Source organism: Aythya fuligula, chromosome Z (assembly GCF_009819795.1).
Source record: "Aythya fuligula isolate bAytFul2 chromosome Z, bAytFul2.pri, whole genome shotgun sequence".
NCBI classification, from domain to species: Eukaryota; Metazoa; Chordata; class Aves; order Anseriformes; family Anatidae; genus Aythya; species Aythya fuligula.
This window is the reverse complement of record NC_045593.1, coordinates 56,229,216-56,254,465: the sequence shown is the minus strand read 5'-3', so window position 1 is coordinate 56,254,465 and position 25,250 is coordinate 56,229,216. Positions and strand designations below refer to the sequence as shown.

At 45.1% G+C, this 25,250-nt stretch overlaps 1 protein-coding gene across 2 annotated transcripts in view; it reads left to right on the top strand.

Moving 5' to 3' along the window:
• The first annotated feature begins 1,148 nt into the window (after nt 1-1,148).
• RNF38 (ring finger protein 38) overlaps nt 1,149-25,250 on the top strand; it is a 116,951-nt gene continuing 92,849 nt past the window's right edge. Inside the window, exon 1 of one of the 2 annotated variants that reach the window (XM_032206365.1) lies at nt 1,149-1,193. Coding sequence is in view for 1 of the 2 variants with exons in the window: in XM_032206364.1 (XP_032062255.1) it covers nt 14,118-14,166 (49 nt within the window). In the remaining variant the exon portion in view is untranslated. Of the gene's footprint in view, nt 1,194-14,114; nt 14,167-25,250 lie in introns of those variants that run through there. The other variant, XM_032206364.1, reaches the window with a different exon arrangement.

Sequence of the window (25,250 nt, the reverse complement as noted above, 5' to 3'; positions counted from 1 at the left end):
CTGCCCCGCTTCAGAGGGCTGATGAGGAAGGAAGTCAGTGCCACAGCGCTGCGTTGTGTAACCGCTTCGGCTGGGGAGCCGTTCAGCAGCAGCTTCCCCTCAGGAAGCCATCCAGAAATGAATCACCCCGCAGCGGCCCTGACCGTCACCACACACCGCCTGGAAGGGGCACGGGCACCCCACACGGGTGGCACAGGCGACGGGACGGGGCTCAGCAAGGCGTGGGCGAGCTCCGTGGAGCTCAGACCACAAACCCCGAGCAGCACGGAGCAGCCCAACACACCCATGCCCTGTGGGCACCGGGGCTGCAGACCCCCGAGGTGCAGCCCCACGGGCGTGGAGCCGGAGCCGCAGGCGCGGACGGGGCCGGGCTCGGCGCGACTGCGCGGGGCGGGCGGAGGCTCCGGGGCCCCGGGGGGGGGGAGCCGGGTCCGGCCGGGCCCCGCTCGCCTCCACCCCCGGCCGGGCGGAGCGGAGCGGAGCGGAGCCGAGCCGAGGGGCGGCCGCCGGCACCGGGAGCGGCGGGGGGCGGCCCCGGGAAGGCGCCGGGCCGGCGGAGGGAGGAAGCAGGCGGGGAGACTTCCTCCTCCTCCTCCTCCTCCTCCTCCTCCTGCTGCTTGTCGTCCTCCACCCCGGCGCAGCGCCGGGCGGCGGCTCCCCAGCGCCCCGGTCCCGTCCCGTCGGGGGGCGATGCCCATGCCCGTGCCCGTGCCCCGCCGCCCGCAGCCCGCCCCCAGCCCCCGTCCCCCCGCCCGCCGCCGGCAGCAGCAGCGCGGGGCGGCTCCGCCCGGCTCGGATCGCGGCTGCTGGGCGGCCCCTGCCACCGCCCCCTTCCTGCCTCCCCCCGCCCCCGCGCCCGCCCCCTCCTCCTCCTCCTCCTCCTCCTCCTGCCCGTCCTCCCCCTCCCCCGCCGCCCAGGCCGCCGCCGCCGCCTCCCCCCCGGCTCCCTGCCTCCTGCCGGCGCCCCCCCGGCCCCGTGCTCGCCCCCTCCCCGGCCGCCCCGCACCCGCCATGAGCGGCGGCGCCGCTCGCTTCCCCCCCCCCGCCGCCGCCGCCGCCCCCTGCCCGCTGCCCCCCGCCGCCGCCGCCGCCTCTGCACGGGCCGAGCCTGCCGGAGCCGGGAGCGCGCAGCCAGGGCCGGGGCAGCCCCGCCGCGCCCCGCAGCGCCCCGGGACCCAGGGGCTCGCCGCCAGGTGAGCGGGGCGGGCACGGCCCCGAGCTGCCGCCCCCGGGGCTGGGGGGGGCGCGGCGGGACGGGGCGGGGCGGGGCGGAGCTGCCGGCGGGGAGCGGGGGTGCGGGGACCCCCCCCTAAGCCGGGGGGTGCCCGCGGGAGGGTCCCTGGGGTGGGTATGGGGTGGGCGTGCGCCCGGCGGGGCTGCCCGAGGGCACGGCGGCCTGCTGCGGGCTGGCGGGGGGCTGCCGAGCAGCAGCGGGAGGCAGGGATGGAGTTTGGTGGTGTTTGGGTGGGCGCCGGGGGTGGGGTTAACCAAAATCGCCCTCCCGAGGTGCCCAGGACACGCGGCTGCGTGGGCCTCACGCGTGGGGTGTCCGGGAGGAGGCGAGCCCGCAGGTACAGCCCGGCGGCAGGAGGGGCTTCGCCTGCCCGAAGCTGTATTGCAGCGTTTTGTCCCGAAACTGCCCCGGCGGTGCTGGGGGGTGGAGGTCCCGCTGCCGGCCTGAAGCGTCCTGCGGTGGGAGATGCCCCTGCGTGCCCCGGGGGCCCTGGGTGGAGGGAGGAAGGAGGAAACGCAGCCCGCACCCTGCGGTGGGCGAGCTCAGCGCAGCCCTGCTGCACCCACAGCTGGCTGTCGGGTCGGGCAGCACCTTCCCTTCCCTTTTCCCAAAAATGAAGAGGGCTCTGGGGGCTTGTCCCGAAGTTTGGGTGTTCACCGGCAGCGCTCCCGTGCTTGGAGGTAGCCGGGGGAGCCAGAACCTCTGCTCAGAGTCATTGCTGCCGGTGCCCGGGTGAAATGGTGAAGTTTTACAGCACGCTTCGGGTGCCGTTAGTGGGTGAATGCTGGCTGTTAGTCGTGATCTCAGAAATACAGAAATTGTTTTTATGTAGTGTGATCTCTGATTCATCTTCTGTTTTCGAGATAATTTCATAATTCACGGGCCGATCCAGGAGATTTCTAGCGTGCGGGTGAGAAGTGTGTATTTTTCTCCTCCTCCAAAGGGAAAGGCTGTCGTACCAAACGTGTGGCACTCTCCCTGTCCCATTCAGATATTTGCCACCAGAGGAAAAAAGCGATGTGCCAAGCTGTGGCGTCAGGGCCAAGCTTGGATTGTTTTGCTGAGCATCCTCCTGGACTTGCTGTTGAAAGCAGTAGTCTCCCATTGGTGGTCCCAGTATTTTAACTTTAGGGGAAAATAAAACAAACAAACAGAGCCTGTATTCTTACGATCCAGCCTTCAAGTGCGAGAGGCTAGCAAATGTGGCATAATTTATGAGCAGGATTGAGAGAACGTGCTATTTCTTTTATTTCTTTTCCCCCGGCAGAAGTAGTTTTGGTGTTGTCTGGTTCTTTTTTTGGCTGCTGTTGTTTCTTTGTGTGTGTCTGTTCTCCCCCTGTGTGTCAGCAGAAGGGAAAGTCTCTATTCATGGCTGTCAAATTAGTGAAAGGATATTGGACCAGAAAACACCACACAGAAGAGCTGATTCCTTGTTTCATTCAGGAAATTGATCCTGATCTTAAGAGGCACTTCACCTTCAGTAAAGTACTTTGCTTCCACCGGGGTTCGTGCATCTTCTCAGTGCAAGAGAGAAAATGACCTAGAGGCGTGGTTGTCGGCTGGGAGGAGGAAAGTGTGGCTGCAGTGGAAATTTTTAGATTCACTTTTTGTTAGGGGTCTATATTACTGTTCTGAGGCTTTGCAGCGTTTGAAAAGTAACTTTGAAACTTGCAATGTGCTTGGCACCAAAGGTATAAAGGTGATGTCTACGCTGCTGAAAACAGCTGCTCTCTTAAACACCTTTGCTACGCAGGTTGGCCCTTTGGATGTCACCTGCTGAATTTTGCTGCTGTTAGTTAACGTCTTCCTTACAACACAAAGTCTTGATCTAGTATCATGTTAAAACTAAAAACAACGTTTAAGATGCACATGAGGCCAAGTCCTCTCGGGAAACATTGTTAGAAGGAGTAACGGGTGATGCATATTTGGGCAGATAACTCATCATTTGCAAAGTCTTTCTGTTTGGAGAAGCTGGCAGTGCTGATGGAAGGATGGGTGCCAGTTTTCCAGCATAACCCACCCTGCAGAACCCCGGGGCGGCTCGCTAAGCGTGGTAGGAGGCTGTCCGGGCTCGCGGTGCTTCTGCCGAATGCAGCACGTGCTGAGCACCAAGTGCCAGCACCCTGCCTCTTGGGATGGGCCCACATGAGCTTGTGTGCCTCGAGCAATTACCTGCATGTGGTGCATCTGGTTCCGTGCCCCAGCTGTGGGGCAGTTCCTCTGGATGTGTGGTGGAGCCAAGGGAGGTTTGGGTTGGATATCAGGGCGAATTTCTTCACGGAAGGGGTGGTTAGGTATTGGAATGGGCTGCCACGGGAGGTGGCGGAGCCCCTGTCCTAGGGGGTGTTTAAGAGACGTGTGGATGTGGCACCAAGGGATGTGGTTTGGCAGTGAACACTTAGGGTTAAGTGGATGGTTGGACCTGATGATCTGGAGATGGGCGCAGGTCTTCTGGTTTGTGTCACAGTGATGCCTGCACAGCTTTATAAACGTGTGAAATAGGGCAAGAAGCACATACAGCTCCTTCCTAATCAAAGTGCATCCAGTATGTGGATGGTTTACAAGTATCTTGGTTGATTTGGGTAGATTAAAAACAAAAACAACAAACTAAAACTTCACAGCACCTGTATTTGAATTTGTTTAAAGTGCAGTGTTCGGGAGTACATGGCTTGGTGGTACTTCTTGGTTAGGACTACCACACTGTTGTATATCTGCAGTGTTTTATTGTGTATATTCGGTGTGTAGAAACAGTTTATCTCAGACACTAAATCGTAATTGCATTTATTATCTCAGAATTACATATTGCAACGTTGGTGCATTGTTTTTGCTAGTTTTGAATTAAAATTGAAGATAGAAGGCCTTGGTTTTTACATAAAGTAGTTGTATTCTGACTAGATCCTGGTAATAGTGGAATTAAAGTTAGCAGACATATGTTGAGCACTTAGTTCAAGACGTTAATAGAAATAAGTTGCATATTCATGGGACTGCTTTGGGAAATAAATGCAGATGTACTTCTTTGTAATTTAGTTGTTTTCAGGTAATGTGCACTTTGCTTTTAAGTCATGCTCTGTGTCTATCTTCCCTATCACTTTCATTTCTTTTTGGCTTACTTTAGTAAGTTAATAAATATGCAGTATTTATGTAAACTGGAAATTATAATTTTATGACATAAAATTGTTCTATGCTATAAATATACTGTATAAAGTTGTTTTAGAAGTATGCTTCGTAGGTGCTGTGAGCACCAACCAGTTCAAGCAAATGCTAGCAAGTATTTCTTTTTCCCCAGACTTAAGTATTTAAAGGTAGTGTCAGACTAGGATGACTACATTTGCAGGAGAAGAAATCAAATAAAATGAATATGTGGGTCTTTAAGCTGTAGTCTTAGCAGCACAAACTACTTTATGCCTGTTTACACTGGCATTTTTCAAATGTAGGATAGGCAGGAGCATGGGAATGAAAAAATCTGAACTGTCTCTACAGTACAAAGATCTGAATAATATCAGGAAGAAGACCAAAGATAAATGTTTAATTTTGAAATGCGTACTCTGCTTTGCAATGTCTGCTTACAAAATAACCTAAATTACCTTCTTGGTGTAATCTGTCAGGATACCAGTTTCTGTCAGTGTCTGTGGATTTGAACTGCATGGTCTCCTGGAATGGATCCTTCAGCTGTCAGAAGGATGAGAGTTTGGGGCCCACACAGAAAAACGTGGTGAAGAGCAGTGGTGTGGCTGTCAATTGACCTGGTTTGCAAACTCATCTGTCTTTTTTCAGCTAGAAGTTGTGAAGTGCCTCGGAAGTGGGCAAGTAATTATCTGCATCTCCTTCTATACTTTCTTAGGTTTGCTGCTCCAAATTAAAGATAAATTCAGGTGCTTCCATCAAAACAAAAAAAGTGTTAGACGTGAGTGTGCGTATATAACTGGTGACAAACACTTCTTCTCTCTGTTGCTTTTTCTGCTGGTGTCACACCACAGGTATTAGTGAAGGTTTCATGGATATGTAGCTAGAAAGCAATTTGGGTCTAATATCTTGTACAATTTGTATTGGTCTGTCCCATTTTGCAACTGATAAATCCATCCTGACTAATAACAAATAGTTGAAAATTCAATGTGCAGTAAAGTCTCACTTCAGAGAAATGAAATGTCACCCAAAATTACAAGTACACGTATATATTCGTGTGTACTATCCTGGTTCATGTCCTGTCAGTTCCCTCTTATGTCTGCATGATTCTTCTGTATTTTAATGACAAAACTACAACACTTGCCTTTTTACGTCCACCTGAAGTCAACATCCCAGGCACGCTGCATGTACCATTTGATCCTTAAGCTACTTCCTTCCAAGGTGAAATATCTACAGAAAAAAATAAGGCAGCAAGGCAGATTTTGTGCTCTCGCTACATCACACAGGGATTATGCTTAAAGACAGGTGTAAGGACTGGAATTCTGTGACAGAAATTTCACAGGCGTAGCGTAGAGAAGAATGTTTGCCTTGTCACAGAAAAAGGTTAAAATGAGAAGTTGCTTAATAAGCATACTACTAAACATGAGTGTGAACATTGAAAATCCTTGGAAGAACTGTGCTCAATTTAAAAAACAAAAACAAAACCCAGCAAAACAATTTCTTGCCTTTTCATACTCACTTTTGCTGCTCATCCAACCCTTTTTTTCCACCCACAACATTAATTGGCAAAATTAAATCCACACGTGCACAGGATCTTTTTGAGCCAGGGTTGTCAGTTTTGTGGGTTTTTTGTTTTTTGTTTGTTTGCTCGCTTGTTTCCAAAAAAGAGTTTAAATCCTTTTCTGTCAATAGCACTGCAGCTATTTTTGTCTTAGATTTTTCACCGTGGGTATTCTAGGTGGTCTCTTGTGCCATCTGATTCATAACAGAAGTCCAGGTGAAGCTGTGTCAGGCAAGGTATGGGTGGGATGATGAGAAGGCAGACTACCTGAGAGCATCGTAAGAAGTTTGCGGTGAGAAACTGTTTGCATGAATATTCTGATATGAGGGTGCTGCTTTCTTCCATCTTTGTTTTCCTGGGTTGGGTTGTTTGTTTTTGTTGTTGTTGTGTTTTGTTGTTGCTTTTTTTTTTTTTTTTAACACCTTCTGCTTGCGCTCATTTATGCTTGCTCAAAAATATTTCTTTCTTTTTCTTTGTGTATATGGAGAACCATAAATACCAATTGGATGTTGAAGTTCCCTGAATGTGGAAAACATTTTCCATTCTTGAGGGGAAAAATATTGTTGTCCTTATGGTCTGGTGACTAAAGATCAAGTTTTCTTTCAGAAGTCATTTGATGTGTAATGCATAGCAAAGAATGAATACTTTGCTCTATTTAAGGAAAGAAGCAGGAAGTGGTTGTAAGTCATACGTATTTTAAGTGTTATGAGCAAGCACAGCATACAGCATTTCTGTTTCCCAGGCTTCTCAGAGGCGTGCATGCGCTCCAAATGTTCATTCGTAAAACTCCCTGTCTTAGATCTTGCCCTGTGGAGAGCCTGATATCCCAGCTCTCACCTCCCAGTGCCACACTACGGCGTTCTGGCTGAGCCTCCACCTCCCTTCACTCACACAAGCCCTCAGCAGACAGGATGCATGCAGAGGTGCCACCTGGGGTCGATCTGTCAGTGGTCCAGCACACCAAACCCTTTCTGGGATTTCTCGTGCCATGATGCAGATGTTTGTGGCTGCGTTGCCCAGAAGCTGGTGAGGTTTTCTTGCGGTTCATCTCTATAGAGGGGATGCGAATGTGCTGTCATAGCCAGCCTTTAGTGTAACACCCCAGTGTTTCTGAGCTCGTACATTTGGGCTTGGTCACCAGCTGCTAGAAAATTGGGAAGTGATGAGCTTGAAAGAAGACACGCTCCATCTCCTTAATTGCATAAAAATCAAGAAGTTCACTTAAACCTTTGAGTTTTTATTGTTTTGTGTAATGTGCACAAGTGTAGCACAAGAGGCTTCTGCTGTATACAGCCGTACCGTAAAGAACACTACTTACTCTGTTAAAGGTGTACTTAAGATTGTTTGGCATTTCTCTTTATGAATATGGAATTGCACTTTTCTCTTACGCTATTAATGTGTGCCCCAGGGCAACTTTTACCAGAAGGAGGGCAGGAGAAAGGTGGTCATTTATGTTAAAAAATACATTTTCTGTCAATCTGTGTGTTGAGGAATAGAACTAAATATGAATTCTGTGACTTTTTTTTTTTTTTTTTAAATACCTCCCGATCTGAGTACTTGGAAAATTACCTGTTACAAACACTTAAATAGCCTAAAAATTGCTAAAAGTCACAGAGAACATCTGTGTGCATAATGTTTGTTAGTAGGAGAGCCTGGGGAGGGATTCCTGACCCGCCGAGTATGGCCAAGTGCATTAACCATGCAAGTGAAGCAGCCGGGACTGCTGGGGGACGTGTGGAGCGGCAGTGAGCATCGTCTGGCTGGACCCACACCAAGGAGATGCAGCACATGGGCTGTGAACATTTGCTGCCTGTTTGCGCCACAGCTGAAAACCGTCCCCTCTCATCCTTTCTTGCAGCTGGGGTACGTTCTGGTTCCACAGTGAAAATGCTAGAGGCTTATGTTTATAGGCTGCTTGGGTTTGTGCTCCACCAAGATTTGTCTCTTGGGCATGTGGATGCTTCTGCATTCATTAAGAGCACGTGCAACTCATTGCAGGATCTGAATTGTGTTTTTTTGTCCCTACGGCTCAATATTTCTATGTGCTTTTTATGCCCCCTCACATAACCTGTTTGTCTGCCTATTTTTGGTGCATGCAGGCTTTCTATAGATCTTCCAAGTGGCATTGCTTTTTTCCTGTTTGTGAGCTGATACTGCAGCAAGCCACGCAGGAGTAAGAGGTATCTTGTGGAAGGAGTTTTGGTGCAGGTTTACTAGCAGTAGCTTACTGATCCTTCTGGCACTGAAGTGCCGGGAGTCCATGATCCTTGTGGTTTGTGTGTGGTTTTGAGCAAGGTTACATAGAGTGTGTATGACGCGATATGATATGAAAACTGCTTTTGTGGGCTATTTTAGGTTGGGTACAGGTTGTATTTCTGAGCAATTCCAGAAATTCCTGTTGATTTTTGGAGATACAGGAGTGGATGCTTCTAGTCATTGGTACAAAAAGCATGCTGGAAGTAAGAATTCTGTGACTGTGCTTATGAAGTAGCAAAGCAGCAAACCGTGGCACATGCTGCAGCAGTGTATTTCCAAAAAAGTGGGAGTCAGGATACACTTGATGTTGTTCTTGGTAGGTGCCTGCTGGAGTTGGACTGAAAAAGTGAAGGAGACACACCCAGAAAAATACTCCCTTCTTCATTAGAATGTAATTTTATTTTTAAAACAAGGGCAGTCTTTTGTGCCCATAGAGTCTTTCACTTGTTGTATAATATTTTGGATGGTCATCCATGATGCTAAGCCATAGATGTGTATATACAAATCCTTGTTCAAACCAATAATCTGCAATAGTTCTAGATTAAGGATATGTTAAATGGACCTTTTTTTTTTTCTCCTTTCCTTTTTTCCTCTTTTCTAGTTTTAAATTAAGTCTAGCAGTGGGAGAAATTCAGCCATCCTGAATGACCCTGAATCTGACCGTTGAGTTGTTTACTTCTGAAACCTGCACAGGAGTTCTCGGGAGATGTTCAGCCAGTCTGTAAATTCATGGTATGCTGGTTATTTGCCGGTTTGGAAAAACAAATATCCTTTTTGTTTGTATGGTGTTTTTTTTGACATAAATCTTATTGATTCTGTTTTTATACAGTGTGATGCCAAAAGTAGTAGTAACTAGGAATTTCAGCATTAAGGAAAAATTAATTAAAGGACTTACTGCATTTTGGCTGTTTCTGTTTAAAAGGGGATAGTGAATATGAAAAAACAGGCAAAACCTGCGAGAATGGCAAATATGGTGAAAATGATGTAACAACAGTGGCTAGGGTGGAGTCACCTTGCAGACTTACGTAAAGCCTCCCATTACTCAGCAGCGTGTCTCTGGCGGAGCAGCGGTCCTCCAGCTGGTTCACGGATGACACCAAGCTGTGGTGACCAGCCAGTATGCTGGATAGCAGCCGTGCTCTTCAGTGGGCAGCTGGAGGAGAGATGGCTCGAGGGGAGATCTCAGCAATGTCTGCTGTCCCTCATGGCAGGACACAGAAAAGAGGGAGCCAGATGCTTGGATGCTGGTAGGACAGGAGGCTGCAGATAGGACTGAGTCTGGAATGCTTGAATTTCTGACTACGTGTTAGGAACAAATATTTTTCTCTCTGGGGTGTTCAGGCACTGGAGCAGAGACCTGAAGACTGTGGGATTTCCGTCTTTGCAGACACTCAGGACTCAGCCGGGCATGGCCCTGAGCAGCTTGGCCTGAATGGTAGGGGGACTGGACTAAGTGAGCCCCAGCAGTCGGTCTCTTGCCACCTGAGCAGCTCTCTGACTTCACATAGAGAAGTAACAGTAACTCGGGACTGCTCTAATTGCAGGAAGTCAGAAGTAACGACAAGGACTCAGCTTTCTTGGACATACAAGTGCCACCTCTGTTGTGTTAGGTGGTGTGGTGTTTTTTTGTTTTTTGTTTTTTGTTTTTTTTTTAAGTTTGAATTTTTCCCTGTGATCATCATAACACACTTCGTTCCCACACACCCCGGAAAACCTTTTGAGATGCATAATTTGTATATAAATGCTTCTGATTAAAACATAATTAGCTGTTTATATTTAAATGAGCACTGAAAGCAGAGCCACGTTCCTTCAGCACCTCTTCCTAACTTCTGCGCTTGCTGGTTTACCTACAAGCATCTGTTTTCTTCTCATAGACAAAAGCGTGCACCTCAATTTTTATTTCTGTTTATTACAGGTGTAGGGGATATTGAGTCTGGTCTTTGCTGTCAGACTGGGTGCGCTGCCTCAGAAGGTGCCAGCTAAATGCAACAAGGGATGTGTTGTTTGGTAATGGAAGGTGTTTTTTTGAAGTTTGTAAGGTGTGTGAGTAAAATAAGTAAAAAATAAAATAAGTAAAAGTTATGCAATGACAGTTTCATCTTTGTCCGTTAGCCTTTACTTTGTCAGTATCTGTGGTGTGGTGAATCTACTGGAGCAGAAATCATCTGTAGCGGTACAAAGAGGAATTCTATCAGTAGCACAGAACATGGGCATAGCAAAGAGCAAAAACTCTGGTATGTGACCTCCTCGGGCTGCTTTCTCATGTAAATGCAAAGCCAGCATTCAATGTAAAGCTGCCTGCTTGCTCTTTTAGTCCTGTTTCTGTGCAAATAACTCCAGAGTTTTTGGGGGGAGGCTTGGAAATGCTCAACTTGGGAGAAGTCAGCCATCGAGCGGTGTGTCCCCACAGCGTGATGGGTGCTGATGGTGCCCAGCCGGGCTGGCAGCCACAGGCCTGCTAGGCCTCCAGGCAGGAGGAGTGGAGGGCGGCAGGGGCATGGGAGGCCGAGGGAAATGCAATGGCAGGGGGTCGTGAGGGCTCAGGGGACAGCGGGGTTATTGCAGGGATGGAGCATGGAAGTACAGAGCGAAGGCCCATGGAAACCGGGCTTCACCGACTGCTGCTCTTGTGACTGCTGCTTTGGTCTGAGGAGCACTCTTGAAACAGCCATGTTATGAAAAAGAGTTTTAAAAGTTGTCGAGTTCCCCATATTATTGTGGGCATGTTTCCTGGCATTTTTTTTTGTTGTTGTTGCTGTTGTTTTGGTGCATGTTTTGGATATTGTGTTTTCTATCTGGACCTGGCAGATAAATGTTTCTGGTATCTTAGTTCCTACTTAGGTTGGTGTTTCTTCCTTTTCTACTGCTTTGCCCTTCTTTTTTCTCTCAAATTTCGTAGTGACAAACAGGGCAGTGGCGAAGAAGTCTGATAGTCTGCATCAGACGGCAAGACGTAGGAAATCAATCTATCATTGTACAAAGCTGTAGGAGAGCTTCACTCAAGGCAGCATGTCTACTTTTAAAGGCCTTTTATGTCTGAAGGGATGCACAAATTCAGGTGAATTGTTCAGCAAAGATACATCAAAATTATTTTCTATTTAGAGCCAGAATTTACAATTTGGAGAAGAGATGCAGGCCCAGGACAACCAGTAAAGATTTTATGTACTCCACAGATGGCAGTAGGTACAAATCCTTAAATGCTGTTTGTGTTTACTACAGTGAGGATGACATTGTTGACTGTCGGTGTACTGAGAAGCTTTGACATTGTCCAGCATTACTGCATAGGTTTTGTCATTGCTGGAAAGTTACACGTTAATTTAATCAGTGTAGGTAAAGTGACAAAGATGCTCTTCTCAAAGATGAAAGTGGCTTTGCATTGCTGATTCTTGGAGAGTTTGTCCTGTTCTGAGAAACAGGATAAGCCATCGATAAGAACATTTTGATCTGTTAACACAGAGTTACAGACACGGTGTACCTGGAACCTCACTGCTCACCAATATACTTGCCAGTTCTTATGTGTAGAACAGCAGCTTAGAAGTTCTTGAAATCTGAAGTTGCTTAGTTACATTTTATATTGCAAAGAAATTTCCAGCCTTGCTGGGAACACATGGTACCTTTTGGTTTAAGCCTCGTTTTCCTGCAGCCCATGTGATGAACTTATGAGATGGTTTCCTCCAAAACATTTGTTGTTTGTTTGTTTCCTTTTATCTTGCATTGCCTAGCTTCTTCTTTGCCTAACTTCTGCTCTTTTGGTTTTGTTGGCCTTTGTGTTCAAAAATTTTGTGCTCTTCTCAACTCATTTGACAAGTCATGCTGGAGCTACATGGATTGATAGCCAGACTTCCCAGGCTTTTTCCTGGCTTTTGCTCCATCCCAATTCAATTAAGCTTGTCATTTTCAAGGCAACTGATGAAGCAACAAATTTTGAAGTGTAATAAAAATGCTTTGGTGGGCTGAGTCACACCTATTGAAGATTACTGTGTCCATCATTCTTTGTGGCTAGTGGAGCTGTTCGTTATATCATAGGAGAAGCAGTGTCGATGTGGGAGACCTATCATGTAGGAGAGGGGACACCCATGCCTGTGGATATCTGTGTTCTCCAGGGCTGTACTGAGGTCTTCTTGGAAAGTATAGTTAGCAGGCTGAGGCTGAAAAAACATCTCTGCGAAACACATTTCTGGAATGTGAAAGTGATTCTGAGTTCTGGTAAACAAAAAGCTGTCTTGCTCCAAGTGCTTGGAGTCTCTGTGAGCATTTCATGCTAAAACTCTGGTGAAACTAGGCTTTAAAGTTTGTATTTGTGGTGTTAATAAGGAAGGTTTTTGTATGTGAAGAAAACTGCTATTGTTACAAATTACAACTTGCAAAAAGAAGAGGAAGTGGATCTTGTTTGGTGTATGTACAAAAAAGAAATGTAGCAATTTGGTCTCTGGATGTGTCTGAGCTCCTGGAGTTTTGCTCTGGAAGTGGCATATTTTGTGTTGCAGAAGCTTGGGTAGTGAGTTCACTCGCTCACGCTTGCAGTGCAGATATAATTTTCCAGAAACCATTGTGAAACAGAGCAGATGCAGGCAGGTTTTTGGGATCAGATTTGCTCTACTGTCCCCAGAAGTGTAGGCATAATTCTCCTTGTAACCAGGAATACTCATGCTTCAACTTTGCAAATCAAATGTTATGAAAACAATATTGATCCGTGATCTGTCGGTCTGTGCTGATTTCACTGTTCATGCCTATGTTAAAGGAGTCACATGTGCTTGTGTACTGTGAGCACTGTATTTGGAGAGGGGAAGGCAAGAGAGATTATTTCTGTACACTTCCTTAATTCCAGTGGCTGAGCTTCATTGCTGTGGAGAGGCCACTGGACGGCCTCTTTTGGCTTTTGGAGATGACACACAGGCAGTTGATGTAAAAAATATCCTCAATAAATGGTAGTGTGCTGCAAGAAAGATGGATATCTTACAAGTCATTACCTGTTCAAAGTCTCCTTTAAATAGACATTTCTGTTGAATATTCTGTTTTTTTCCTGCATGTTATTATTACTGTTATTAACATACTGTTGCTCTTAAAGAGGGGTTGAGAGTTCAAAACATGCACAGCATCTTAAGTTTGGACTCTCTTTTGCCTTGCATCTTTTCAGTTGTTTGATTGCTGCTCGAGACAGGCACCCCATGCATGGGGAACCCTCACAGGCACACACATGGATTTACACACTGCTATATCTAAAACAGTCACCTCTTAAACATCAGAGGGTTTAACAGCTGCGACTTCTTTGACTCCGGATTGCATCAGTGCGTTATTTAGGATGTGAAAAGAGATACTGGTGGGGAGGAAGCTGGCTCTACAACATCTTAGATTGATGCATGCTGAGTGCATTGTAAACGTTGCAGGGCTCTTTTGTGAAACTGTCTGCAGTATCCATCTCTGCTGTGTGATGACTTGCTGTTGGGGCTGGCTGACCTGGCTGCTGAGCTACTTCTCTTCAATTCTGCACACTACTTCACAAGATCTTTGCTTCATCTCATGTGTATTTAAAACTGAACTAGAACGCAATATGTATGTTTTAAAATCTGTGTATATGCATTGTGCCTACGTCTGTGAGCCCTTTGTTCTGGATTGGATACAGCTATGCCCTCATTAAAAGCAAAAGAGGTAATGTGTTCAGTCATACAAACATAATAGTGGTCCCCCATCAGAAGGAATTAGTCACTTAAAATGGCCAAAATGTTGAGTAGCTATAATTGCTTGCCCTTAAGATCAAATTTGGATTTCCTGTATCTACGACAGTTTGAACTACAATATGTACTTTTGTTGTTAAGCTGCTAGATGAACAATTGAAAACTACTGAGCTATGTGGACCTGTCACAGGTACTGGCTGACGTGCATCTGTGTTGCTGCTTTTGCTTTCAGATGTTACCATCAGTATCAGTTGGAGCACAAGGAGCTATGGTAATGGGAGTGTTTGGGAGAGCTGGGTCTTGTATACTTGAGAAAGGTAAGAGTGTGATGGGGCTTGGGGACACCTGATGGAACAGAGTGAGAGTGGGTGATAACTAGCGAGGCTAGACCATGAGAAAATGAGAGACGTAGCTAAGTTCAGAGGTGAAAATAGCAGCAGCTGAGAATCAGAAACTACAGAGAAGAAAACAGTAAGAAATCCACTAGAAAGGAAAGTGAGCTGAGTACTTTTTTAGCCCTGTACTCAATCAAGAGACACGAAGAGTGCAGTTCTCTTATGCCGAACTTAAAAAAAAAATTAAAAACTGTGGAAACTAATGTGGAAATCTGTGAAGAAAAAGGGTTATTGTGTGCAAGGCCTCATTGTGGCCTGGAATAAAGAGACCTGGAATTACTATGATAACTAATGCAGACAAACCTTGCCTGTCTGTGTGTGCTTATCTCTTCATTAGCTGCTCAGGGAATTTAAGCTCATAATTTTAACACAACTCGAGGACAGGTGCTAGAAGAAGGAAATGCAGCTAATATCCATAGGGTGTCCTGGGGCAAGAGGAGGTGTGGGAAGAGCTGTGTTAAAAAAGCTAATGCAGGGCAGCAGAATGAACTCAGCACCCTGTATTGCGTTGTGTGTGATTATTGTATTATGATTTATGCCATTTGCTGCCTAGAGAAGCTCTACAGCTGAAAAGGGTAATGTAGTTGACCCCAAAGGCAGGTGTTTCTGGCCTCCTCATCCTATAGCCTACATCTAAAATTGAAAGTGAGTTGCACAGCAGCCATTATTTTGAATAAAGTCATTTGTATATGCAGAAGATTGCAGAAAAGGGCTGTGAATCCTGCTAATGCTCTGTAGATTACCCACTAGCCAGAAATCTTAGGATTTCTATATGTATACTTATGAGTTTGAAATGGGGGGGGGAATCTGCTATTGTAAAGAAAAGAAAATAACCAAATTCAAAACAAAGTGCCAAACCAAAACCATTTGATGTTTTACAGATCTTTAAAGGCTGAATTATGACTTTTGCTTTTTGCTTAGCATTTGGAGGGGGGGAGGGAGGGTGTTGAGATTTTTAACTTTCCCCAGGCTTCCAGAAATCTTTTTTGTTGTTGTTTTGTTTCTCGCACAGCAGACGGAAGTCTCCTGCAAGACTAACAAAGATGCAGAAATAATCCAGCCATGTAAATGGAATGGGAACGGGAGTGTTCAGACTGATGTGTGATTTGCAACAAAATCTACTTAAGAGTGACCTGCTGTTCTGTCATTTGACAGAATTGCTGCACTTTGTGTATTCTTTTGTAAATGCCGTATGGAGATTTCTGCATGCATTTTTGTGAGAACCTTTTAAGTGGATTACATGTGGCTAGCACATATCTTGTGGTCAAATGCTGAGGGTTGTGATGTTCAGAGTAAATTTCAGGCAGCAGTTGTGCCCATCACAAGGACAGAAGGAGCTTTGTTACAGATTTTCATGTCAGGACAGACGTCATCCAAGTTGCTGGCAATAATTGAGAGTAACAATCTTTCCTAATCATCCAGACCGTGTCTCTAGAAGGCTGCATGGCATTTTTGAATGAGGAGGAGGGGGAAATGGCTTCTATCCTTGTGTTTGTAAGGAAGTGCTGCTTTCCAAGGAGCATTTGGTTTGCTTACCAAGAATGAATGGTTAAGGGCTTTTGTTTTTGTAAGGATCAGCGTGTGTTGCTTTAGGCGACCCCTCTGGTATTGTGTGCTACGGCAAAAAGCTGCCCATTTCAAGCCATCTGAAGTAATGCAGGTGCTGTGGCTTATCCAAGATATTAGTATGGTTCAAAGAAAATTTTGTGAAATACATTTGAAGGGATCAATTTTTTGCTGGATTGAGCGGGTGTGAGGCCTTTTCATAGACTCTAAAGCAGGCGGTTCCTCCAGGAGGCTTTTACTGTGATGACAGACAGTCTGCAGGGTAAAGAACGCTGTCTGCATCTTCGCTAGGAGAGTTTCAATATTAGGCAGTCGCTGTCTTCACACTGAGCACAAAGCTGTGTGGCCTTCACAGCAAAACAGGAGGCAGGTGAAATTAGGGCATGTTGCAAGACCTTTCCTTGTTTTTGTTTTTGATTTTTTTTTTTTTTTTTTTATCCTAAAGCCTTGGAGTGTTTGGCTGAAATCAGTTGCATAAAAGGCAGACAAGACCAGCTTTGGTCTCTTCAGAGTTCATAAAGCATTTCCCTTATCTCTCTTGTGTGTGTTTTCTCTAGCTGATGTCATGAAGCTCTGAAACAGGCATCCACGCCTTTATTAACCTTCTAGAAACAGTATAAGGATTGTTATGAAAATTAAGCGTGTTTCTCAGATCATAACGTCATGCGCACTTAAGCTGCAGCTGGAGAAGCAGAAAAGGCTGCCTGTTATCTATCACCCTGGCTTCTGACCGCCTCCATCCTAAGCTGGATGAACGCTGACATGAAGTGTTAAATGAGGTAAATCCCTTGTCTGGGTTCACAGGGCATCTGTGTAGATGATCCCATGATCCTTACCCATGCTATATTGGGGGGGGGGGAAGTATTTCTCTCAGTGACAGTGCTGCCCTAGAGTGTAATCAAGAAACAAAGCAAAAACCTTGCAATTACTTTTCGGTCTGCCTGGTGACTTCTAAGTGATGCTTGTTTCTGTCTCTCTTCATCCATGGTACCTTCTAGTAAATTGATAGGGGCACTGAGTAACAGGGAAGGACTGATAGCTGCATTGTTGAATATAGAGAATTTTTCTTTTTAATACACTGAAAGATAGTTTGCCATAACTAGTAATGTCTGTGGAGTCCTTAGAGGGCTTTTAGCATATACAGATTAAATTTCAGACAGACTCACATAGTAAATGGGTGTTTTGCAAAAAGTAAACAAGTACAGATGAGAGTTGTTTATATTTTTGGCTGTTAATAAAGTATGCATTTATTCCCCATGTAGAGATTAGTAGTGATAGAGGCAGCATCAATGCTGAAGGGACATATATTTGGTGGGGGGAGGGAGAGTGTTTTGGTACATCAGAGGTAAAGGTTTTGTTTTCTGTTGCTTGCAGCTCTACGGTAATGCAAAGTGAACGAAAAACAGCGTTTAAAATGACTGTGTAGATGGAATGTCCTCAGTGTGCAGATAATATTTCTCTGAACTGCACCTCCATTCATCCGATTCAGTTGCTGCATGAATCGGATAGAATAGCTTGGTTTCCACTCGCTGTGTTGAGTAATCCTCGCTGTTCAGGAGTCTGAGGCTAGAGCCCTGCCATTGTGCGGGTAGCAATCGATCCCGCCTCGCCCCCCGCAGCTCAGCAAGCCACAGGCTGGTAGGCACCAGCCTCGGCAGCTGAGTGGAGTTTTTACAGGGCTTCATGTGGTTTGCTCAGGTAGCCTTCCTCTTGTGCTTTCAGCAGACACATTTTTTGGGTGCTTTTTGCCTCGTGTTTTGGTATGCACAGGTACGAATATGATGTAAGCTGTGCTTAAGGCACACACGGAAAAATTGGTGGCTTTTCTTTCTTAACAAGTGCAGAAAACCTGTCTTTAAACCCAAGTGCATGACATCCCTTCACAAAACTCTCATAAGCCTCTCCTATAAAACTAAACGAGTGACTTTATTTTCTGGCAAAGCTGTTCATAAACATCATTCTAGTATCAGCTAGTTTCATCTTAGAGTACACTCTCTTCAACTTTGTAGTATGGTTGCCAGTATTTGAGGGAAACAATTTTGTGTTAAAGTTGGGAGAGTGTCCCACCGTAAGAGCTGCTTTTGTTATGAAAATAACATATAAAGCATTGGCAGTTAGACAAGTGAGGATTTGTGTCTAGAAATCCAGAGTATAAAGCCTCGTCATTTTACTTTAGGAGAACTAATGTTCAGTGGCTTATTAAAGCCAGCTACTGATAGTACTTGAGTTGTGAAAGCTGGATTGTGGTTTACTATCTCAAATTAGCTCTTGAAAGAAGAAGGTCTTGATGTAGGACTATTAGGAGAAGTAAGCAGGGTCTTTAGTGCTTCTGATGGCTTCTGAGAGACTTTGTGCATTTGGAAGCACTTTTACTTCAGTTGCTTTTCCATGTTGGGTTCCTATTAACAGACACTTTGAACTTGTTGTAACATCCCGTTGTTGGCAGAAGGGGGAATCTTTTCATCTTTTAATATGGGAGAGTCCTTGGGCTGATCTTGTCTCTGGGAGGTGGTCTGGAACCCAGTAGTCTGTGGCTGTTTCCTTGGTACTGAAACCCCCTCTCCTAACAGTGTTCCTGTCCATTCCAGCTTCTCTTACCGTCCATCCATCTCCTCTGGGTGATTTGACGAGGGAGGGAAACCATTTTCAGAAGGTCTTTCTCTCTTTTAATTTCTCCAGCCTCAACTTTATTTGCCATTCTTTTAGTTTCATTTTCCAGGTACCAGGTCGAAAAAGCGTCTGTCACGTACTAAGCGTTGAGCAATCAAAACAAACTTCAGGTTTTTCCTCAGTCCGTGTATCCTGCCAGAAACCAACACCTGGCACTTGGTCACATTCCAGGAAAATCATGGGCTTGGTACCTGGCTCCCGAACCAGGAAATAATGTGTCGTACTTTATTGCTTCCTGGGTCAGAATGTTTTTACTTAAATTGCTGTCATGCTTAGAGAAGCTTTAGTTTGCAAAACGCAGCAAATGCACACAGCAGGGAGAAAAAGTGGTAATCAAGCAGACCACTCTCCAAGTGGGGAGAAAGTGCCATATAGATTTTGTCTGATCTCATGCCAGGAGGTTTCTGCTGCCCTGTTAAGGCACCTGTCAGTCTGTGATAGGACTCCTCCAACAGTGTAAAACTGCTTATGCCCAGTAAGCCACACAATGCCTGTAAAAGAGTTTTCTACACTGAGAGGAACTGCTGTTGGTTGCATTGGTGATAACCTGGTCTGTTCTGCAATTTTACTGAGGCCTCACACAAGTACCAAAGTGCTTTGCAAAACCTGGAACCTATCTATAACTGGACTTAAGCATCTGGAGGGATGTTTTTTGGAAGGTAAACAGTATTTTTGGAACAGATTTTTCTCATGTTGTCAGATACAGGTTGGTCCTAGGTCAGCCTAGATTGCGCCTTTTTTGCTGCTGGTGGTCCACAGTAGGTGCTTGAGAACCTACTCAACCTACTGTGAGTAGGTTCTTTGGTCTGTGTAGAAGCACAGACCAAATAATCCTTCTCATTGCATCACCCCAGCTTCAGGAAGTCCTGGCTGGGAACTTCCGAGCTGGAAGTTGTATTGAATCATAGAATCGTTAAGGTTGGAAAAGCCATCAAAGATCATCTGTTCCAACCCTCCTCTTACTACCCGTGTCACCCACTTAACCATTGGGCACATTGTATTCAGTAACTGGACCTTTTTTGAGGCACAGCGAGTAACTTAACTTTGTCTACTTTCTCTGTGGTACTAATGAACTGATAGTCAGCCTTCTGTCTTCAAAGCAGAATGGTCCAGGTCTGTATGTTGTCTCTTTCCCCTCTTGTTTATTTCACCACTGTTTTGTGATTTGAATTGTAGGCTCTCAAGAATGCAGTTTTCAAGGTACTAGCTAACCTTGACTGTATGGCATCTTCAGTCTTGTTCCATGGCCCTTTTCTGCTGATTCTGAATGTTTATCTGTTAATTCTATCAGAAGCAAAAAGTCTCTTTCATTTTAAGGAGAGGCAGGAGAAGAAAGATTTTGGTCCACAAGTGCAACTGGGGTTGTTTTCCTCCTTGTTTGGGTTCCTTTGTATGTATTGGTACTGAGTTTCATCTGTCATTTTATTTGCCCAATGTGTTAAATCCCATGTTAAATCCTTTCATAACTCTCTGTTGTCTGTCTTCTGTGTTGCCCACGGGTTGTGTCTGACCTTAGTAGACTAGAAAACAAGGATTGCATTGAAGCTTTTAAATCTTTGTCTGGTTTTGCAGAACCATGCTGGAAAGATGCGCCTGAGCACTCCTTAGAGGAACAGTTCAGCCCACTTCATCTAGCATGCTTGCATGTCTGTGTGGGGCTGGCTCAGGCACGCTTACCCTATTTCCATTACTGCCAATGTGCTGCTCTGCCTGCTCCTGAGCTGAGCATGGCCTGAGGATCTTTTGAAAATGTGGAGGCAGTGCCTGACAGGGGTGGCAGAGGTCTGTGGCAGGGGTGGCTCCCTCTCTTTTCATTCATGGTTCTATCTTGTTGCTCCCCTTTCCACCTCCTTGAACATATTTGCTGGCCCTCTTCCCACTTTCACTTATTAAATGACTTAAACCACTTTTCCTTGTTAAAATGGTATGTGACCAGTTTTCTGGTCAACAGCATTGATTTTAATTGCTGTGAATAATTACTAAGCTTTTATATTACGCCCCTCACTGCTTCTTCATGATGAACTCTGAATCTACTGATCCCTGTTTCACCTGCTCTCTGGGAATGTGTACCTTGCAGATCCCACTGCTGGCATCACCTCTTTTCTATAGAGAGGTCCCACTGGGTGATCTTGCTGTCAAGCCAGAGCTCAAAACTGTTGCTTCACTGAACTCAGACAGAGGCTAGAAGATCTTAAAACTGTCTGCTTGAGTCTAGCAGGTTGCTGTGAGAGCTGCTTCAAGTTGTATGCTGTTATTTCCGCTTCAGATTGTGTTTTTCCACCTTGCTTAGGGAGTTTGGCTTCTGTCCCCTAGCTGTAACATCTTGCGGCTTCCTTGAAATTAGTAATACCAAAAAGTATGTCTTTGGTCTGCTTTGTTTCTCTTCAAGAGAGAACAAAAGAATCATTCCCGTGCAGTAATTATCCTGAGAGCTGTAAGTTCCTTAAATAAGGTTTAAATAATGCTATTGTGGAAAAGTCTCCTGACTGTATGTGGTAGTGGCACACTGTGCGCAGTCTTCTTGTTCTGAAAGCTTTGGTTTTCAGAGGCAAAGTAAACGCTGTACTGACAATGTGCTTGTGAATATATTGACTTCTAATTGGGGCAGCGTCACAAAAGAGGGATGGGCTGAGCCCTTAAGGGCTTCTGCAGTGGTAGAAATACTGGAGGCAGAGTTCGTATCTTGCATCCGCAATTGAGGCTGCGGAAGAGAAAAGGCAAAAGGATTCACTCCAGGTAGCTGCTGCTTATCCTAAGCATTGCAACCACGTCCTTCTTGTTTCCCCAGTAAGCCTCTCCTGGAGTTCTAAGCTTCTTGATACATGAAGCCTGCTTGCTGTCCCGCTTAAGAAATGAGTGAGTATTTGAGTCATCTGTCAGATGGGGAAGCCACAGTGGCCATTATGGATAGCATTAATACCTTCTATTAAAAATAAGCCTTAATTGAAATGCAGGTTGTCATTAATATACTTGTTGACCTAGGTTACTGGCTAGATGTTTACCTTCATGTTGTTAATTTTGTATTATTTGACAGTGTACTTCAGTTCATCATTAATGTCTGTGCTGAAAGAAGGATGAGTGAAATAAGTGAAAAAGTGCTGCAGTAAGAGAAATGGGCATTTGGTACTGGTGTTGGATGTGACAGCATACCTAGTCATAGTATCAAATATCTCTGGCACATTTGGGATTAAGAAAGAAAGAAAATTGATCAGTTAAAGCAGTAAGTGTGGTACTGAACTACTGCTTAGTGCTTGAAGGTGAACTTCTCTGCTGTGGTTCAGTCTTTGCTATAGCGTACAAGCAGGACAGCTGTTCTGTTTGTCAGCTCAGGGTAAGTTTTCCTCTGAAGAGCATCCCTTACTGATTTTCCACAGCATGTCAGGGTGATGGAGTAAGCAAGATGCCAGGCAAAATGATTTACCAAGCTGGTGTAGGTTTAGCAAAACTGGCTTCAGGGAATAAAAGACTGTTTAGTGAACACAGTTCAGCTTCTCAAGGGCTAGGCAGTTACTTCACCTTTTCATTTTGTTCATCTGTTTCTTTTGTGAATAACATCAGCAGCCTCTGGTCCCTGTAAATCTTATTTTTTTTTTAATATCTTACATAACTTAAGGTGTTGCAGGTTAGATCTTGTTACGTGTGATCGTCTCATAAATAGTTACAATTACTATCTCATGCTGGATGTACTTTCTGCTTTTACCTATTCCTCCTTCGTGAAAGCTCCTTCTGGGTGAGGTTTTTTTTTGTTTGTTTGTTGTGTGTTTTTGTTTGTTTGTTTGTTTGTTGTGTTTTTTTTTGTTTGTTTGTTTTTGGGTTTTTTGGACCTTTTGCAAAATTGCCCCTCTTAATCTTCAGATGTGCCCCTGCTTTTTCTATGGTTTTTCCTTCCTGTAACTTTCAAAGACACCCTTCCCTGTCTAATCACTGACTTCCATGCAGTTATCTGATGTTATTACTTTGTGTGATACGTATGTTTCTATGCCTTTAATAGAACTTATAAGTTCTATTAATGAAATGCCTTTAATAAGCCCTGTGTCCCGACTACTGAGTTTTTGTTTGTTTTTTGTCTCTGAAACTTGTCTTCGTGCCTCCTGTCCATAGACACAGAGGATGCCGTATAAGTTAACAAATAAAGTCAGCATTGTTTGTGTTTGCATACAGGCTGCAAAGCCTTCTGCTCAGTGAGATTATGGAAATATTACTATCCATATGCAGAGATCTGGGAGGTGCTGGACGTTGAACCTGCCCTCTCACAGGAGAAAAGCTGTCCCTCTGGTGCCTGTCAGAGGGCAGGCTGTGGCCGGCCGGACACCACCGCCATCTCAGGGCCTACCTCACACGGGTGGTGGGGACGGTGGCGTGTGCTCCTCGCCCCTGGCAGTAAGCGATGTGGTACCACTGTGCTGCCATCCTCTGTACACAGACTGCGTGGGCCCTTTTCTTTCAGCCTGTGTGACTGGGGTGCAGTTTTATGGATTTGGGCGCCTTTAAAGTGGGCAGCTTCAGTGACGGCACTGAAAACTGAAGGCAGTGCTACTGGAACCAGACGGCCGTGGTGGTGGTTTTGTGCCCTTTGCTTTTTGTTGTTGTTGTTGTTTGTTTGTTTTGGTTTGGTTTGGTTTGTTTTTGTTTGTTTGTTTGTTTGTTTGTTTTGTTTTGTTTTGTTTTTTGTGGGACTGCAAGGATCTCCAGGCAATGGAGTTTCAGACAAATGGCTCCAGAAGTGTTGTGTGTTGAAACATGTTGCTCATTCGTGTCTTGGTAGCAGGGCCAGGAGTTGCCTTATAACACGACAGCTTTGCAGGGGTTGCAGTGGGTGACAGAAGTCCTTTTTGGTGGCTACTGCTGCCGAAGACACTGTTCAGGAGCAGCACTTTGGTGGGCTGTTCAGAAAGAGACTGCCAGAACAGGAGCAAGGAGCTTCTCAGACAACAAGCTGAAAGAGGAGTGCTGAAAGGGAAAGCAGTCCATTTGAAATCCTCCCTTTCCAACACGTGTTTCTCACCTCCCATTTGATGCATCGTTAGTTTATTTCAGGGGTATAGTTAAACTCCTGTCATACATTTGTCTGAAATGTACTGGAGAAATGTGTTCTTCGTTCCCCAGCTTTCCTGGTGTAGTTGTATTTTGTTAGCTATGCTTTTCCCGTTCTTTTTTTTTTTTTTTTTCCTAAATTGTGCATGCTAATGTGTCTTTCTTATATGCCTGTTTTTTCTGGCCTCTGTGAATGCTGTAACTGTTAACAATTTAATTTATTATTAATTATAATTTATTTAACTTTTCAATTGGGTTACTGTCATCATTGAGTGAAAATGACATCAGCTGTAACAGACTGTCTGGGAAGTCAGCATTTCTAGCACAGAATGCCTTGGACAGCTGTTCCTGTAACTTTTTCCCTTGAAGTCATAAAACAGTTGTCAAAGCACAGACTATAACGCATAATGATGGTTAATTACCTTTAAAGTGCTTTAAGACTTAAAGATGCAGAATGTCTGGGCTCTTCACGTTATTTAACATTGTAGTCATGAGCTTCATAGTGGATCTTTTGCATATAGTCGGTAGTTGCTGAGTGAAGACAAATCTTTTTTATGATTCAAAGAAGTTATACTTTATTTCTTTCAAGGCTTATGTCAAGTTTGATGGTGTTACTGCAGTTTTTTACTCCTTGCTTGCTCATTTTGTTGTATGTGCAGTTTTAGCCCAGAGAGGGTTTTTTTTTTTCCTTTTTTTTTTTCGGTTTGCCTTAGGGCAATTTCCTGCTTTTATTTATATTTATTTTTTTTAAAGCTTATATTTTCTGTGGACACCTTGGTGCTGTTAGCTGCTTGAGTAACCAGTTTGGTGGAGCTCATGAAAAAATTCCAAGCATGAAGAAAGAATAATGCTCAAAAAAAACAAAATTTAAACTAAAACACGAAAGTCTGCACACCAAATGTCTCTGATTGTTTATAAGGAAAAGAAACCCATTTATTGCATTGCACTGTGCTTTGTAATTTTATTAAAATAAATATTAAAATAAAACAATAACAGCAACAAACACACACACCAAAAACATGATGAATGTAGTCATGATTACAGGAGGTGTTAGGTAACAGCACCTAATGTGACTCAGCTCTTCTGGGTAATAAGACTCTGCAAGAACTGGGAGAATATTACTTTTTTGTTCTATTTCTCATGCTTACTGTGCCTGAAACTGAATTGTTTCACAGGCTTGGCTGTGGAATTGTTGTGAGTGGAATGGGATTAAGAAAAACACCCCACATTTCCTTTCCTTCCCCATGTGCTGTATGTACTCTTGCAACGATTTCATTAAGAAGCTGTTGGGTCTCAGCTAGGGAAACCAGCAGTGGGTGGGAGTGCTGGATGTTTTGTCCCCCATGTGAAAGCATGGCAAGGCTGCGAGTGTGCCGGCTGCCCAGGAGGACTCCTGTCTGCTGGGCTGTCGTGTGGCCACAGGGCACGCAGCCCTTACAGCTCCTGAGTTTGGCTGCATGAGCAGCAGTGGAGCAGTGTGAAATTTGTAATTTCCTGGCTTAAAGGAGCTCTTCATGCCATGTGATGCAGTTTGCAGAAGGTTATGGTTAGAAATATGCAGAGGTTTTGGCAGAAGGGCAAGACCTTACTGTAGCAGTTGGGTAAATCTCTCTTTCCAGAGTCGGATTAGGGATCACAGTGAGCTGTGTAGCAGCGACCTGTGGAAGTCTTTGCATCCTTCCAGTCTGTTAGCTGGTCCTTGCAGATTCCAGCTGCTTCTGGATGCTCACTTGCTG